Source organism: Thamnophis elegans, chromosome 2 (assembly GCF_009769535.1).
Source record: "Thamnophis elegans isolate rThaEle1 chromosome 2, rThaEle1.pri, whole genome shotgun sequence".
Classification (NCBI taxonomy): domain Eukaryota; kingdom Metazoa; phylum Chordata; class Lepidosauria; order Squamata; family Colubridae; genus Thamnophis; species Thamnophis elegans.
In genome coordinates, this window is record NC_045542.1 from 96,592,525 (window position 1) to 96,612,207 (window position 19,683).

Genomic DNA, 19,683 nt, shown 5'->3' on the forward strand with positions numbered 1-19,683 from the left:
ACACAAAAATAGAAAAAGAATGACTATTATAAAGCGCAACTAAATGATCCAATCTGTAAAAGAATATAAAGAAAATCTATAGCTTGAATTAGGGCCAACTAAATATTTTTTTTACTGCAAAAAAAGAGAGGAAGATTTGATCTTACACATTTCTTTCTGTCCCAAATGCACATGTATTCATATTAACACAGCTATCACTGAATAATACTTGACCTGAACATGAAGAAATTAAATATCAATTTATTTAATCTGCTGACAACATAAAAACAAACATAAATAATCAAAAACAACTTAGTGGATCTAAATTTACACCTTTTTAAAAAATACAATGTTGGGTTAAGGATAATGGGTAGTTAGGTTTTAGTTGATTAAAGCCGGGCTTCCAGTTTTTGATTCCAGGTTCACCATCAAAAATGCTTTCTGGGGCTTTAGCACTTCAAAGCTGCTTATTCTTTAAATTTTGGTATCTATTGGAGTCGGGATTATGGATTATTTTATTTCTAAAGATTCATATTATTTCTACATAATACCAGCTATCATTTGGGATGGGAAATCTGTCATAAATATAATATTCCTGTAAAGAAGCCTTTAAAATGCCCACTTTTGTGAGGCTGAGTAGATAATGTGGAACTAGGTCTCAAAATGCTATCTAACTGAAAAGGATCTTTTGCAAGGTCCTTAATCAAGGAGAGAAGCAACCTAGAACTAAGAAGAAATTTCCTGGCAGTTAGAACAATTAATCAGTGGAACAACTTGCCTCCAGAAGTTGTAAATGCTCCAATACTGGAAGTTTTTAAGAAGAGATTGGACAACCAATTGTCACAAATGGTAAAGGGTTTCTGTCTGAGCAGGGAATTGGACTAGAACACCTCCAAGATCCCTTCCAATTATTCTATTCTGTTCTGTTCAGCTTACCTGAGTACAAAAAGAAGAGGGCCAGGGTGAAAAATACGCAAAAAGCCACCTTCATGTTGGTAGGAGAGGATAAACCACACTAGGCTCTTCCACTGAAATGTCTTCTAGCTATCACAGACACAGGTGCTGTTTAAGCTCTAGCTAGGCATTTATGAGTATATATAAGCATATTGCCGCAGCCTTATCAAAAGAAGATAAGAGAATGTTGACATTGCAAGTCCCTATAGGCACTTTTCAGTTTCCCCATTCTATTGTGTTAGTCAGCTTCTATTAGTAAATATTGAGTGAATCTTTGGGAACAGTAAACATTTGGTAACCCATAAATCATAAGCAAGAAAACCATTTATACGTTCAAAGGGGAAACGTGAAAAATATCATTATGCACTGAACAACAAATATTAAAGAATACACAGAATTCAGTTCTTAGGTAGACTTATGATAACCTTCAGTGTTTGTTTCTAGATACGATCCCGATTATGAAGTTTGACCACAAAGCAATAAAATTGTGTTACTATTACAACTGATTAGCTGTGGCTGAGAAGAACGCATGTGGCCATTTTGCCATTCTTTAAAGAGCTACTCTACTGTATGTGTAGTCTTGTAATCTACTACCTAAGAGGCTGTTTCTCAACTTTGGCAACTTTAAGATGTATGAAGTTCAACTCGCAAAATACCTATTTCCTCCAAGTCCTATAATTCTATGAATTCCATAATTCAATTATGTCTGGATATGCGAGATTATGAATATTTAAAGTAAATAGAAAAATAAACCCATTGCAGAAACAGCTAGTAAACAGAAGAGAGGGGGTATCTGCTTTTATATTAACAATTGATGTATCACTGCACTAAAAGAAATTTGGACTATTCATTAACTGCATACCCTTTTATTCCGCCTGGGAGTTCTGTTCATTTTTTCTACTTGTGGTCTTGCAAAAACTTGCATAAACAAGGCATTGCAAACCTTGGCTGACCAAATCCTGTGGACTGAGTAGAGATATGGAGACTCCCTACTCATTGTACTAGGAGATTTTAACAGTGCTAACCTAAGCCAGGAGCTGCCAAGATACACTCAGCATGTCAGCTGTCTCGCTAGAGGCAAGAATATTCTAGACCACTGGTACTCAACACTAAAAGATGCCTATCACTCTCTACCAAGAGCAGCTATAGGACCCACTGATCACTGTGTGAATCACCGGGTACCTGTTTATATAAAAAGACTTAAAACCATAAAATCTATAGTTAAAACAGTGAAATCTTGGACTGAAGAATGTTAAAGCTATAGGCTTGCCCCAACTGCACAGACTGGAGCATTTTCAAAGCTTCCTCAGTGGACTTGGATGAACTCACTGACACTATGATATCATACATTAGCTTTTGTGAAGACGTATGTATGCCAACCAAAACCTTATGCATCTACAATAATACCAAACTGTGGTTCACAGCTAAGCTTAAACAACTACATCATGCTACAGAGGAAGCCTACAGGAAAGGAGATAGAATGCTGTACCAGGAATGTATTAACAAGTGGGATCAGAGCAACAAAGAGAAGCTACTCTGAAAAGTTGAGGAATCAGCTGTCAACAAATGAACCAGCAAATATGTGGAAAAGACTGAAAAATATCACTGGCTATAACAACCTCCCTCCATTGCTGAAGGGAATTGGCAATTGGCAGAAGATCTGAATATATTCTACTGTAGATTTAAGAAGAAACCACTGTCAACTATCACTTCCATCTCCATCTCAGATACACCAACAACAGCCAAGTCCCCTACACCTGGTAACATCCCTCTGGGGCCCCCACCTCTGGTGATCACAGAAAAAGACATATGCAAGGTCTATTTCACAGACAAAAGCTTAGAAAAGCACCAGGCCCAGACAGGGCAACCCCTTCTTGCTTGAAAGTGTGTACTAATCAACTAACCGCCATCTCTAATAAATCATTGAATATGTGTTATGTCTGTTCTTGCTACTATCATCCTGGTGCCCAAGAAACCCTCCATCAAGGAACTGAATGACTACAGACTGCTTGCTCTGACATCCGTAGTTATGAAAAGCATTGAAAGTTTATTGCTGGCCCATCTAAAAGCCATCACAGATCCAATGCTAGACCCCCTTGTAATTTGCCTACCATGCAAATAGATCGGCAGATGATGCTGTCAAGATGACACTGCAGTCTATCTTAAATCTTGTATCCGCAAAAACCTATGCAAGGATCCTCTTGTAGCCTTCAGCTTGGCATTCAACAACATTATTACAGAAACCATTCTCTCCAAACTGACCCAAACTAGTTGTTCCTGACCACACTTGCAGATGGGTTATAAACATTTGCACAGATAGGAAGCAGCAGGTGAAGCTAGGTAGAATCACATCAAATATTCATTCAATTAGCACTGGAGCCCCCCCAGGGCTAGGTGCTCTCTCCCTTACTTCTTTCTTTATATACCAATAACTGCATCTCAAAGGATCCCTCTGTTAAAGTACTGAAGTTTGCAGATACAACAGTGTGGTCTCATTTGAAATGGTGATGAATCTGTCTATAGATCTGAGGTTGAACAACTGGCCCTGTGGTGGAACCAGAACTATCTAGAACTTAACACACTTAAAACTGTAGAAATGATAGCTGATTTTAGGAGAAACCCTCCTATTTTATCACCTCTTAGAATATTACTCCCAGAACTTGAAAAGGTCATGTAACATTAGAACCATCATTAAAAAGGCACAACAAAGAATGTTCTTCCTGTGTCAACTCAGGAAACTCAGATTGCCCAAAGATCTGCTGATACTGTTCTACAGAGGAATTATTGATTCCTCTATAACAGCCTGGTTTGGCACAGCAAGCAAACAGGACAAGTACAGATTTCAATGCATAGTTACAACTGCATAAAAATAGATTTGCAACCAGTCTGCCTTCTATTGAACCTGTACGTTGTATGAACCAGAAAGAGGGTTGAAAAAATATCTACAGATCCCTCACATCCTGGACACAAACTGTTTCAACTTTTACCCTCAGGATGCATTGCATGCCACAACAACCAGACACAAAGATAGTTTCTTCCCCCATGCCATCACTTTGCTAAATACCTAGCTCCAACAGCACTGTCTTATGTCTAAAGATATTTACACACATAGTAGGCTGTATTGCTATTATCCATGTCATTCTCTCATATTTCCCATCTTCCCATTTTGTCATCTTTCTCGTTTTTCATCTTTCCTACTACCTTCTCCTGCTGGTATATTATGATTTAGAATTGCATCTTATGATTTATGATCTATGACAATACTTTGGTTTTGTTTTTATGTACACTGAGAGCTTATGCACTGGAGATAATTTCCTGATGTGTCCAATCACACTTGGTCAATGAAGAATTCTATTCTGTTCTGTTCTGTTCTATCAATAGCATAGAATAGAACAGAATAGAATAGTATAGTGTGTATGTTGTCATTTTACAAATAAAACAAAGGGCAAATATCTGCTAAATGCTCACTAACATTTCTTATAATCAGGTGCTAAACATGTAAGGAAATTGTCATCTTTTTCCACCTTGAATTAAGGTTGCTTGCAGAAGATATTGAAGTATACTTTAGCCGTGATTCAGCTGCATTGGTGTCATTTAACTGAAAGGACTTCTTTGGAAGCCAAAAGGAGAACATCTAAACAAAGTAAATTAATATTCCACAGTCATTTCATTTGATAGCAGCCAGGAAATTTCCTTCAGGGAACCTTAAGACAGTTTTGAGGGTGCATGTGAACATTTCAACATTTCTTCCTCCTTGCATGAAATTAGGTTCAGGAACAGAAACTCCATCTTATTCTTCCGATATCAGTGGCTGAAAATTTTCCTTTCTTCTTTGGAGGGGCTAGAAAATGTGATTGTATCTGAAGGTTAATCAAGTTTAGTGTTTTCCCTTTCACACACTTGTGGCTTTCCTTCCTCCTTAAAAGCGCAAAGTTGTAAGAATGGCAAACAGTACAATATGTTATATACATATATACATAACACACAAAGGTGGTCTTTCTCATTTTAAAATTCTAGGCTAGAGGTATGTAGCCTTTTCTGGGCCAAGAACCACCTTATGGGCATAATTCTGAGTCAAACTTTATCTCTACCTTTTATCTTTATCTTTACCTCAAGTTTTCCACCTCTTTTATAAGCAAAACCCACTCTTATGCAGGTATGTATTTTTTAAAGAATGATAATCCTTACTTGACAAATTTTAAAGAAAAAATAAATATGCCACTTATGTTTGACTAGATAAAATTTGAAAAGGCGCTTGGTTAATTTATGAACTGATCTTGGCAAGATTGTGGTTTTGAGGAAGTAATCAGTCTTGGTTCTCTTCTTTAATATGTTTTATAAGCTCAATCAGTTTTTTCAAACTGCTATATCTATGTTTAAATTGCTTGAGATCACCTCAGGACCTGTGACCCACAGTTTCAGAAGTCCTAATATAATCTCTGTAATATAATCAAATTTGTATAAGCAACCACTTTTATTTGATTGTGGTATACAACCTTTTGAGACGTGCATGTCAAATTTCTAAGAAAAAGAATGCCACATGTGTTTGGCTAGATAAAATTTGAAAAGCCACCTGCTTAATTTATGAGCTGATCTTAGTAAGATAGAGGAATCAGAAAAACTAATCAGTGTTGGTTCTCCTCCTATGTTTTCATAAGCTTGATCAGGTTTTTTTTAACTGCTGTATCTTTGTTTAAACTGCTTGAGACCATCTCAAGACCTGTGACCTACAGTTTGAGAAGTCCTAGTACAGGTAGTCCGCAAGTTAGGAATGTAATGGAGCCTGCCTATTCCATTCGTAACCCAAGGATTTGTGGGAGTGAATCTTGTACCTTGAACGTGATCATGCCCTCCTTTTGCTCATGCGTCACTAATCAAATGCGAGACTTGTTAAGTGCAATGAGTTATTTAGGGTGGGGAAGGCCATGTACTGATGGAACAGGCCACCTGCTTAAGACCACCCAAGACCTCCGCAACCCACTAAAATACCTCATGCTCCCCACAATTGCTTCTCCCCCACCCAACCTCCCATGGCTGGTCACTTATTTTGTGAGGATCAGTCTCCTCTCCAGCGTCCCTGTTTCTTTGCCTGCTGCCAGCAAGCAGAAAGAGCAAAGGGAGAACAGGATGAGCACAATCTGCTCGGTTTCTCTGATCATTGAGGCTGCCTCCTATTTCTGGAGTGGAGGACCGCCTAAATGAGTCTCCTCCAAAGGATTTCAGGCGCCATGCAGAAAAGCATTTGCATGAAGTGAGGCTTTGGGGCAGTGAACTCAGATTGAACCAAGTCCCTCCTTAGCCATTTTTCCCATGGAGACTGGAACCTCCTGTGTGCCCTGATCCCACGGGATGTCAGTCACCCATTCTCTGCAAAAGTGGATAGGTGCCTGAACTCATGCGAGGTTATGCACCCCAGAAGTTTCCAGTCTTCATCTGTGTGAACAGTTTTTGAGTGACCCTCGGGGATTGGAAATGGAGTGAAAAACTCAATTTTCAAGCAATTCACTCCGTTTTCAACTCCCCTCCCAGTCCTATTCAAATACTTGTCCCCCTGATGGAGACTGCAAACTTTGTCTGCATGGAAATGGGGCTCTTGAAAACAGAGCTTTTCTTCAGACAAGGCTTGAAGAAAGACCTTTCCTGGTGAAAACAAAGCTCTGGAATAATGCGCGCTTGCTCCAGTGGTCCGTTCTCAGCAGTAAAGGCTTTTTGCAAAGATGGCAAAAGGCTTTGCAAACATAGGGAAAGCCTCGATGTTTCAGGCTTTCCCTCCATTTGCAAAGCCTTTTGCTTCAGCTCTCATCCAGGCCACCATTTGCAGAGAACAGTGGCCTAAAGTATCATGAGATTATGTAAGATCAATAGTGTGAGTTCTCATGCTACTGATCCAGGGTGATCTTGTGGTACTTTAGGCCTCCATTCTCTGCATACACACGGGAGGCCAAGAAAGTGAAGGCTCTCTAGATCTTTACAAGGAGAGTATCCACAGACCTAGTGCCTATGGAGACCCAGCGCAAGGGGAGGGAGAGGGAAAATAGACAGGACTAATGTTGCAGAGCCTCTACAGTTGTTTGTGAGAGCGAACAACTGCTTGGTGCTGCAACATTAATAGTTTCGGGCCTTGTTTGTAAACACTAGGGGACGCTTATCATGTAACGTCAAATATTTGCTAAGCGAACCTTCGTAATCTGGATATTACCTGTATAGACATTTTCTCTGTGATATATTCATATTTGTATAAATAGCCACTTGCTATTATTTGATTCTGGGATGGAACCCTTTGAGACATGCATGTCGACGGTTTTAAGAAAAAAATACCACAAGTGTTTGGCTAGATAACATTTGAAAAGACACTCGGTTTGAATTTCTTATGGAAATGTGATATGACATGTTGATTTGTACCAATTTCAGATGTTTCTTCTTAGAAGACAATTCAGGACAGATGACATGTGAAGCAAGAAGCAAGTGGCAACCAGACTTCAAAGAGATAAGAAGAAAGGTAGGTTTTATTTACATTGGGGGTGTGTGTGAGAGAGAATTGTCCTTTCCCTTTTGAATGGGGCTTAGAATTACTTTGTGACATCCAAACTAACTTTTTAGTCAAGATTATCACCCACATTACAAGTAAAATTCACTCAAAGTGTACGAGAACAATCATTATAAAGAGCAACAATATCCACTAGATGGCATACTGTGAAATATTTTTCCTACATAGAGCAGTACAGATAAGGAAAATAACTATAAATTCCTAGTTGGGTTTTAATCTTTCTGCTCATTATCCCAAAGGTGATTTTTCAGGAGGCAACTGGATTTTTTTTGGTTTTTCATTGAAGACGTTTTGCTTCTCATCCAAGAAGCTTCTTCAGCCCTGACAGGATAATGGGAATGGAAGGATTTGTATTCCTTGCAGACAGCTGGTCATTTGCATCCTTTTAAAGGGTCTTTGAAGCACTTGGAGGTTTATTTGTGTCCTCAGTATCACCCGAGTAATGCTCCTGGTTCCTGTAGTCTGCATTTTTTCTCTGAAAATCCATTCCTACTCTCTCACAATTCCAAGGGTGTTCATCCCAAATTGTATAGCTAAAGGTCTGTAGAGATTCTCAGTCATCCAGGTCATGGTTGTCCCAAAGATGCTTTTCAGGAGGCCTTTCTTGTTTTTTCTTTGAAGACGTTTCACTTCTCATCCACTTGAAGCACTTGGAAGTTTATCTGTGTCCTCAGAGTCATCTGAATTCGGTTCGGGAGAACCATGACCTGGATGACTGAGAATCTCTACAGATAATCTGCTCGTTACTTTAAGTGATATTTAAGTGGTGCACGCTAAAACATTATTATCATAAAAAATTGCCTTGTTTTATTTTTTGCACTGTTGTGAACAGGTTTATGAAGCTCAGCTGTGCGTCTCTTAGTTCCTGTTCGAATAACAAATGACAGCATTGATTATAAACTAAAACATAGGGAAGCAACATGGCCATTTATCAGTTGTGTCAGCTGCACAGGTTTTGAAGAGCAGAACCAAGTTGTGAATAGCTCTGGACTGAGTGTTTATGTGTGCACGGTGAGGTTTGGGAGATACATTTGCTGCACCTTTTTTATACATGCATTCACCCCAAACATACAGTGGGGGTCAGGACTTGGATAACAAGGCTGTACACACCACCTCACTTGTAGTCACTGTTGCATCTGGGTGTATGTCCGTACACCTGTTTGTATACAGTCTGAAAAATCTTTTCTGCTCTATTGTTGTAGCTTTAAAGAGCCAGCAGATGGTGCTCTCACACATTTTTTGGTTTGAGTGTTTTCTGCTGGTGCCAAATTGCTTTCTGGACTAACTGTTCCCACAAAGGGAAAAGCAGAAGGGAATCTCCCCCTCTCTCCCAGAGGAGAAGATAAGCTTTTTGTTACCTTTTGTTTGGTCTTGAACCTTTAATAACCTTTAGATTGATTGCCTGACTTCACACTTCAGATGAGGAGGAAGAAATAACTTTTATTGGCAGCTGAGGTATACTGACCCTAGGGAACAATTTAAATGGGAGGGGGTAGAAGGAGCACAGGTGCAAGCTCCTTGAGCAGCCTGTGCTTCCATAGAGCAATAGCATCACTATGCTGATGATACCATGTAGACCTCACCATCAGTGGTGGGATTCAATTTTTTTTACTAAAGTTCTGTGGGCGTGGCTTGGTGGGCATGGCAGGGGAGGATACTGTAAAATCTCCATTCCTTCCCTGTTCTGCCTCGAGCATTGTAGGCTTGCTTGGGGCATGCAGTTAACTCCATGCTTAGGAATCTCTTTCAGATCAAGTTTATTATCAGGCATTCTTAATAGCAAAACTTAAAAGTTCAGTGTTAAGATACTTCGGACTTTCCATAATCTGTCCCATCACGTGGTGTAAAAAGATGATGAATTCACTCCCATGCTGAGCACTCCCATACAAACACTACTCTTCCGGTTCACAAGGGCATTCAAACTGACTGGCTATAAACATTTCATGCGGACAAAATGTCCCAGTGGCCAATCAGCAACACAGATGTGATCACATGTTATGGAACTACATTTCCCATAAGGCAGTCTCTGCCTACATTTCCCATGAGGTAGTTTCTTAAAGAAGATAGTTCTTAATTTCTACACTAGCTATATACTGCTGGGGCAGCACACTCCCCATTCCAGGGGAAGGTTACTGCAAAATCCCCAATCCCTCCTGATCAGCTGGGACTTGGGAAGCAGAGAATAGATGCGGGTGGGGTCAGTCAGAGATGATATTTACCAGTTCTCTGAACTACTCAAAATTTCCACTACTGCTTCTCCAGAACTGGACAGAACTTGCTGAATACCACCTCTGGTCTCCACCCTGGGCCATCCAGGTGAAATTGTCAAGGTTCAGCCCCAGTGCCTGGAAGTTATAGGGATCTGATTGGGGAACAACATGCTTTGCTTCAAACATGCAAAGACTGAGTGGCCACGGGTTTTGACAATCACCTAAATATGAGACAGCACTGTGCAGCAGTTGCCGCCACTGCCCAAAAAGTAAATATAATCCTTGGTTGTATAAACAGAGGCATTGAATCAAAATCATATGAAGTATTAGTACCACTTTATAAAGCCTCAGTAAGGCCACACCTGGACTACTGTATCCAATTTTGGTTATCACATTACAAAAAAAGATGTTTAGACTTTGGAAAAAGTGCAGAGAAGAGCAGCTAAGACAATTAAAGGCTTGGAGACAAAAACATATGAAGAACAGTTGCAGGATTTTGATTTGGCTATCTAGAGGAAAGAAGGCCTGATGGGGATATGATAGCAGTATTCCTGTATTCGAAGGGCTGCGACAAAGAGGATGGAGTCAATTCATTTTCCAAAGCTCCTGAGCGCAGGACAAGAAACAATGGAATGAAACTAATCAAGGAGAGAGGCAACCTGGAATCAAGGAGGAACTTCCTAATAGTGAGGACAATTAACCAGAGGAACGTGCCGTCAGAGGTTGTGGGTGCTTCTTCACTGGAGGTTTTTTAAGAAGAGTATCTGTATAGTATAGTATATTATATTATAGTATAGTATAAATCTTTATTACGGTCAAAGACCAGCAATACACATTACTTTTTACAATATGTTAAAAAGTACTGACATTAAGATATAATTAAAAAGTATTGACGTTAAAAGTGGAAAATAACATACATGTTCTCAATTTATTCGGATCACTTCCTGGTTTACCTGGGTGCAAAGCTGTTAAGTATGGAAGTAAATACAATGGTCCAAAAATTGTTAGAGATATGTCCAGATATTTGGTACAAGATGGCAACTATCCTTCTGTAACCGGTTTTTTTTCTTGTGGACATTGCAGCAGCACAGAAGTTTGCCACTGCATACGTGGTAACCGGGTTTGTGTCCTGGAGGAGAAAGCCTAGATAAAAATTGCCTGCCCTCCCTGGCAATCTCTCTAATAAGGGGAGAATATGTGCAGACCTACAAGCTCTGTATAGCTTGCAGTGTAATAGAACATGTGAATCATCTTCCACTTCTCCTTTACCACATATACAAACCCGTTCTGCTATAGGTGTTCTATTATACCTGCCCTGGAGGAGTGCTGAAGGAAGAATGTTAAATCTGGCTCTGAAGAAAGCTATTCTTTGTTTTGGGAAGATCAGGTCATTTAGATATCTTGCCGATCCCCACACACCCTGTTTGATTCTGTCCCTACTGTGGAGAGGCAACCTATTTAGTTCTTCTTGGAATTCCATGTCCCTCATTCTATTGATTACTACTTGCTTTGCTTGATCAAAACCTAGGGACATTAAGAATACTGGTGAGAGCCCATAAGAGCCCAGCTTGTGTTCAATTGCCTGTTTCCAGAAGGAGGGGAAGTTGTCAGTCAACACTGGTGGGGACAGTCCCTCTGGAAAGAAATCCATTTTAAGCCAATGAATGATCATCCATCATCTTCCAGGCTTTTACCTGAATTTGAGGCATGCCTGTCTCAATTCTTAACTGGGCATTTGGAGTTCCGTTGGGTGCAGCTAAGATGGCTCACAGGAATTTGGTTTGTATGGTTCCTAGCAAGTCTTTCTTTGCAAGGATTCCTGTTTGCATCCCATATAGAATTTGTGCCAATGTTTTAGCCTCAAAAAGTTTTAAGACAGCAGGCACTAACTGATCTCTGCCTGTGTAAAAGAAATGTTCAATTGCGTTTGAGAACCTATTGGCTACTTGCAATGTGTGATCCAGGTGTGCCTTCCATGTCCCTTGAGAGTGGAAAACTATCCCAAGATATCTAAATGTTTTAACCTGTTCCAAACTATGTCCTTCTATTTCCCAGGAGTATTTTACTTAGGTCTTTTAGCAAAATCTAAAATTTTTGATTTATCAAAGTTAAGGACCAGCTTGTTTTGCCTGCCCTAATTGCTCTCTTCAGTCCTACAGGGGTTTGTGAAATAATAGCGGCATCATCAGCATATAAGAGAATTGGCACTTTGCATTGTGCTAGGTTAGGAGGATGGAAATCAGGGTTCTGTAAGAGATCAATCAGGGGATTAATATAGAAGTTAAAGAGGGAGGGGGATAGTATGCAACTCTGCCGTACCCCTTTTTGTTCCCTTACTGGGCCGGTTAAACTCCCTTGGGGATTGCACCTCACTTTCAAGGTGGAATTGGCGTACGATTTTTGTATGAGGAAGAGGAGGTGTTTATCGATAGTGGTGCATTTTAATTTCTCCCAGAGGGTGATCCTGGATATTGAATCAAAGGCCTGCTTAAAATCAAGGAAGACCACAAAAAGAGAGGATTTTTTTATATGTGTATTTTTGTACTAAATGGTGGAGTACCAAGATATGATCCATCATAGATCTTCCTTCTTTAAAAGTGGCTTGTTCATCTTTGATTATCTCCCCTGAAATTAGCCAATCCTGAAGTTTATAATTTAGGTGTTTGGCATAGTTTACTAATAATGCTCAGAAGACTAATGGGTCTATAATTGCCTGGGTCATTTCTATTGCCTTTTTTATAAATTGGTATGATAATTGCTACTCCCCAATCTCTAGGCATATGGCCTGTTTTATCTATAAATATAAACAGTGATGCTAAAAGTGGAGCCCACCAACTGGCGTTCTTTTTTATTATTTCTGGCAGGACATTATCAGCCCCGGATGCCTTATTAGCCTTTAGGGCTCCGATCAACCGGGATATCTCTTCTGGTGTAACAGGGGTCCAGTAAGGAGTTTGGTCAGTAAGGAGTCAATTAGCTTGACTCTCCTTGGTTACATTGTCTTCTTTTTAAGAAGAGACTGGGCCGTCACTCAGTGTCACTATCCCTCAGAATCTCATCTGCACATGATCATCATTAATGTGATGGTTCTGTGAATTTACACTTTATGACCATGTTGCCTAGTAATGGAGTTTCCAGTCCAAATTACACATTAACTGAAGAGTATCTACATTCAGAAAAAAATCCAGACATGCTTCTCCCAAATTCATTGGATAGAAGAGGAAGGGGAGTAAAGCACAATCAACATTGCATGATTCTGTTCTATTGCTTATTCAGTATAGTCCTAGTCTTCTAATAGAATCTGTTTCCTGATCTAGTCTATGTTGAAGAGCTGACAACATAATAATATTGCCCAATCACCCACTGTAATAGGGAATCTAGACCTAGTCTAGATCCTTTCACTAGGAGCCAGGATATGTCTTCTCAGCAGCAACCGATTTATGAGCCACCTTCTTCCCAACATGCAGTTGGCCCAGTGGTGGGATTCAGCCAGTCTGCACCTATTCGGGAGAACCGGTTCTTAACTTTCTAAGCAGTTCGGAGAACCGGTTGTTGGAAGAAATCTCATTTTGTCCCCCCTCCCCACTTTACAGAGCTAATCCTGTAAAGAAGGCAGGAAGGAAACATTCTGGGGTTGTTTCTAGCCTAATCTTTATTATCCTGCTTACAGAAACTGCCTCTCCGGTTAACCCTTGTTACATTGTAACACTAAGGCGAAGTGCCCATTGACCTGAGTGACATTGAGTTGGCCACGCTCACCCAGTCACATGACCACTGATCCCTGCCTACCCAGCTGGTCATCAGTGCAGAGAACCAGTTGTTAAATTATTTGAATCCCACCACTGAGTTTTTTTTCCTTGAGCCTTTGAGTCATGATGTGTGCTGCCCGAATTGAATGAAGGTGTGATTTCTGCCTCAATCACCATTTTATTTTTTTATTGCTGTTTGTAGGTTCATGTTCCACAGGTTTATTTATTTTTTGTTAGGTTGATAAGCAACCCAGACTTACCTTGATTGAGTTGGCTGACTGTGTAATGTTACCAATCAATTAATATGGTTTCTAGAGATGTGGAAAATGGTTCTCTCCTGACATATTCCAAGCCTAAATTGACTATTTTGAGTGTTTTGAGGATGGAACAAAATATATGTGTTTTTGAGTCTGAAACAAAATGTGGCTGCTTTGAGATGGATGGCTTTCAGTAGGGACATACAAAACATTTGTTCCTTGAAATGTTCCAACTTCGAAATATTGATTTGAGAGTCCCAAGCATGAAACAAAGCATAGATTTTAAGAGTTCTATAAGGAGTATGAAACAAAATATATTAAAACAAACCAAAGTGTGAACCAAATCCCCTTTTATTGGAGCAGCTCTAGATTTAATACCGCTGAATCCCCAAAGAAACTGGCTAACAATTCCAAAACTCAGAGAATAACAATAGAAAGTTATGATCCTGCCCATATGTGTCATTGAATCTTGTGCATTTTAAGCCATTCCCTCATTCACAGGGAACCTCAACCACATCTCCAGGTCCCAGAGGGGGACCTACCTGGGAAACTGCTATGAAACACAGATCCCATCTTCATTTTGTGTTTTAAATGTTTTCTTTTGGGAATAAACACTACACTTTTTTTTTGAATCAGCCCCAAAATGATTGCCTCCTCATGCTATGGATTGGAGGTTGTCCATAAACCTTTTATAAAATCTTATTTTGTAATAGAGTTGCATTATTGTTGTTGTTGTTTGTAACCCTGCAGTCTAACAGACATTAGGAAACAGAGATTGTGGAGCAAAAGAAACTCAAAAGCAGGTTAGGATGCATAGTTCATTTTATTGATGAGTGAAATTAATTTAGAAGTTATTCCCCAGCTAAGCAAACAAAAGTGGAGGGGAAAAGGATGGAGGAACAGCCATGTTGCTTGGAGTAATATCTCAGTCCTCTGGATCTGAATTGCATTACTCTTTACATTTTCCATAGTAGTTCAATGTTATTAGTCCACGACTTTCACTATGAAAAGAAAGATATAGCACAGAATTTGAAAAGCCAGAAGATGTAAGCTTTTTCACAAGTACAAACCCAACACATTTTACAGCAACTACAATTGAAACATAGGGTCTACTGTAATTAGCAGAATTAACCCTTGCTTCATCTTGGCTGGTATGAGTGAAACCGATACTTACACAAGTGCATTGCAGAAATAGCATCTGTTGGCATAGGTCTGTCCATTGGAGGCACAATGGGGCTGGTACTCCTTGGTGCACGCTTTTCTGGGATAGTTAGTGCAATCAACCTTCAGAGAGAACAACATTGGTTTTATTTTCCCTTGGTTAATCTAAGGCTCCAAAAGATCTTGTAATCTTCCACATTCAGTGTTTTCCAATTTGTAGAATTCCATGTGTGTAGACTTCAACTCCCAGAAATTTCTGCAATGGTCATACTGGTTGAGGAATTCTGGGCAATGAAGTCTACATACCAGAAGGAATTGGGCATGTAGAGAATCCATGAGGAACCCTGGTGATGCAGTGGTTAGAATGCAGTATTGCAGGTTAATCCTGCCCACAGCCTGGAGTTTGATCCTGATGGGCTCAAGGTTGACACAATCTTCCATCCTTCCAAGGTCAGTAAAATGAAAACCCAGATTATGGGGTGCAATGTGCTGACATTTGTAAACCACACAGAGCTTTTTGTGCTTTTTGGGAAAAAACACTTTTGGGACAACCAGGACCTGGATGATTGAGAATCTCTGTGGACAACTTTGGAAAACCTTCTTGAAATCAGGCTGCCCTGAGATTATGTGTCTTTTGGTATCAGATTAAAAAACGTATGTGCTTATTACTGACTTAACTTTCTGTTATTAGGTCATCTTGTAAGATTCTCTTAGTAAATGGGCTACAAATATTTTGTATAAATACAAAGGGATAGGACCAAAATTTATTTGGCTTTAGTATTTGTATTGAAAAAATGCTCTTAATATGATTGCTCTTTAAAACAAGGGGAAGGCAGTCCCGTCTAGAACTACTGCATTTCAAAGGAGAAACCTAATTTTTCTCCCAGACCTTCATCTAATAATATTAATTCCTTACATTTAGGGACAAGGTTTAAAATCCTTAGATTGTTTTGGCATGAAGGCATGCCATTCTAGGAACCATCCATCTGGATTCACTATCATGGAGAGAGGAAATTGGGCAGCAAATGGTTGACATATCAGCATCTTTCTTTCAACATTTTAATCCTGTTTTGAGTTTTCAGCATCTATATTTGGAAGGGGTTGATAGTTGGATGTCTTGTCAGGCAAAACAATGGGATTCTAGTAGTGAAGACTCCCTTTCATGGCAAGCTTGACACTGCAAAAGGTCGCATCTTTTTGTTATTTTTTAAAATCCAAATTAATGTATCAATAAAGGAGAATATTTGTAGCTCAGGGTTGAAATGAAGGGTCCTTAGTGTTCTCTGAACTTATTTGTTTTCTTGCAGACATTTCATTACCCAAACTAGGTATCATTGTCAGTGCTAGTGTGGATTAGCAATTACCTAGTTTGGGTAATGAAACATCTGCAAGAAAACCATCAAGCTCAGAGAGCACCAAGGAACACCCTTTCCCCCAAATTAATGTATTATGCTCTTCTTGAAGTCATGTACTTTCCTAATATTAAGAGGAGGAAGAAGACATCTAAATTATTATTCAGTTCTCTAATTATGTCTATTATACTGTAAAGTCTATTTCCTTGAATTTATTCTGTCTTTTCCCCCATGTAACATAAATCACAATTTTACCATTTCATATCAAAAACTGATTACATTACATAATCCATAAAGTCCATATAAATTTCATCCCAGACATTGATTTCATTGCTATCTTCCCCCTCCCCCTCACCCCACCTTTGCAAAATCATTACATATCTAAATCTTCAACTATGATCATTTGGGTTTATTACATAGTTGACACTTACGGGCTTGTCTTCATCTTCAAAAGCATCTAAAAAGAAAGATCAAATCCATAAACAATGTAATGTAAAACCATAGCTTGAATAAGGACCAACTAAATAATTTCTTTCACTGCAAAAAAAGAGTATTTGACCTTACATGTTTCTTTCTGTCTCAAATGCAAATATATTCAAATTCATATAACTATCACTGAATAATAGTTGTACTAAACATGATGAAAGTAAATATTTATTTACAAATAAATGGTGACAGTAGAACAGGGACAGTAGGCAGCAGTGGTGGGTTCCGAATCCCATTGCAATCAGTAAAGTGCAACAGGGCTGGGTGTCCACTACATGAACGCATGCAGCATGCACGTGCACACGCGCAGTGCACACATGCGTACTTACCGCCCACGACACTCCAGCTGCTTGGTAGAGCATTGTGCAGGCGACATATGCACTGTGCACATGCGTGGAAGCCCCAAAACACTTCAAATACTGGTAAGGAGCATGGGTGGGTGGGCCCTCTGGAGCACTGTACTGAAACGGTACCTGGTGCTCCTGGAAGGCACCGGTGCTGGTGTGCTGGTGCACGCCCCCTTACAGACCACTTGGGAATGGGGTGAGGTCCACCGTAGACAGTTTAAGGTTGAAGCTATGGGAGTTAATCAGCTGACAACATAAAAAAAAATAAGCAATCAAAAACAACTATAAAGTTATAATCCTTTTGGTGGAATACAATGCTGGACTAAGTATAATGGATAGTTAGTTGATTAAAGATTTAGTCGAAGAGCCGAGGTGGCGCAGTGGTTAGAGTGCAGCACTGCAGGCTACTTCAGCTGACTGCAGTTCTGCAGTTCGGCTGTTCAAATCTCACTGGCTCAAAGGTTGACTCAGCCTTCCATCCTTCCGAGGTGGGTAAAATGAGGACCCGGATTGTTGGGGGCAATATGCTGACTCTGTAAACCGCTTAGAGAGGGCTGAAAGCCCTATGAAGCGGTATGTAAGTCTAACTGCTATTGCTATTGCTATTGCTATAATTGATTACAACCAGGATTCATGATCAGAAGTGCTTTCTGGGTCTTTAAAACTCGAAAGCTGCTTAGCTTTAAATTTTGATATCTGTTGGTGTCAGGATTGTGGAGAGCTGCAGTTTTATTTTCTAAAGATTCATGTGATTTCTATATAAATTGTAATTTGGGGTTTGAAATCCCTCATAAATACAACATTCCTGTAAAGGAGCCTTTAAAATGCCCCTTTTTGTAAGGCTGAGTGGATAATGGGGATCTAAGTCTCAAAATGCCATGTACCTGAAAAGAATCTTTTGCAAGATGATGCTCGGCTTACCTGCGTACAAAAAGAAGAGTGCCAGGGTGAAAAACAGGCAAAAAGCGACCTTCATGTTGGTAGGAGAGGATAAACCACACCAAGCTCTTCCACTGAAATGTCTTCTAGCTATCACAGACGCAGGCGCTGTTTAAACTCTAGCTGGGAGTTTATGTTTATATAAGCATATTGCCGCAGCCTTATCAAAAGAAGATAAGAGAATGTTGACATTGCAAGTCCCTATAGGCACTTTTCAGTTTCCCCATTCTATTAGTATAAGGGAATGTGAAAGGCTTGTATTAGTCAGCTTCTATTAGTAAATATTGAGCGAATCTTGGGAACAGTAAACATTTGTTAAGTCATAAATCATAAGCAAGTAAATCATTTATACGTTCAAAGGGGAAATGTGAAAAATATCATTACTCACCAAATAGCAGTTATATATATTAAAGAACACAGAGAATATAGTTCTTAGATAGCCTTGCGATAATCTTCATGTGTTTCTAGATATGATCCGGATTATGAAATTCTACCACAAAGCATTGAAATTGTGTTATTGTTACAATTGATTGAAGAGCTATGGCTGAGAAGAATGGCCATTTTGCCATTTCTTGAAGAATTACTCTATATGTATTCTTGCAATCTAGCAGCCAAGAGGCTGTTTCTCAATCTTGGCAACTTGTACAATGAAATTTCATTTTAATGTATGCCGATTAGTATACATTTAAAATTATTCTAAGTCTAATTTTAAGGTATGTGAAGTTCAATTCACAGAATACCTATTTCCTCCAAGTCCCGTAATTCTATAAGTTATTTTCTGGATATGTGAGTTCACGAATATTTAAATAGAAAAATAAAGTGATTAAATCAGTGGTTCCCAACGTGGGGCCCACGCCACACAGGAGGGCAATTTGACTTTTAATCAGAGCAATTTGAAAATGAGCTATTAACTGAATTTTTGAAAGCCTGCTAATTTTTGTTATATATTTGTTATAAAACAGTTGTGTTTCATTTACCTATTGTTGTCTTTGTTAAAGTCCATTTCCTGGTCTGAAAAGGATATCCTAGCTGGGGTTGGGAGACCAAATACCAGTCAATCAGATGTGTTCCCACTAAGGATCATGGGACTGGCAGAGTCTCTTCCTCTTTCTTTCCTGTGGGCTTTGTTGCTGGGAGGTTGCAGGGAGAGCTGCTCTGTGGGGAAGACAGAGTGGATGGCTGCTGGGGGAATCCCAGCAGTGAGGATACAGAACCAGGACCCAGGTTTAAGTAAGACATTGTTAGATTTACAGTTATTTTTAGTCTGTGTTTTCCCAGGCCGTGTTTTAAAAATCCTTTTTCTCTCAGAGCAATCTGGGGCTGGGTCACATGTGTGTAGACCTTGCCTGGCCTGTGTAATTCACTCCACCTACTGAACTACCAAAGCATTTCCTGACTAAGTTGCAGATTCAAACCAAGTGAGCAAGTGGGGGGGGGTCATAGGTTACAACCCCCCTTTCATTCATGATAATCTTATTATTCATACATTATGCTAAGAATGTTTTTTTTAATTTCCCTTTTTCTGAGCCATCATTTTTAATAGTTATTTCTTTTAATAATTTGCATCTTTGGAACCCTGTTTAAACCAAGTTAATAGCCTTTTTGGCTTCCTCCACATGAGTAGGAGTTCACTTTTTGAATAGTAAGAATTATATAGGGGGGCATCAGGATTTTAGAGATGCTCACGTGGGATATGGCCAGA

General features: G+C 39.5%; 1 protein-coding gene across 1 annotated transcript; it reads right to left on the reverse strand.

Moving 5' to 3' along the window:
• Positions 1–14,500: 14,500 nt before the first annotated feature.
• LOC116504572 (ovomucoid-like) lies at positions 14,501–18,065 on the reverse strand. Its single transcript, XM_032211673.1, has 4 exons — positions 17,964–18,065; positions 16,641–16,666; positions 14,871–14,980; positions 14,501–14,697 (listed from the first exon to the last, which is right to left on the reverse strand). Exons 1-4 carry the CDS (start codon positions 18,016–18,018, stop codon positions 14,646–14,648), a joined length of 243 nt encoding a protein of 80 aa, XP_032067564.1. The 5' UTR covers positions 18,019–18,065; the 3' UTR covers positions 14,501–14,645.
• Between the last annotated feature and the right edge of the window lie 1,618 nt (positions 18,066–19,683).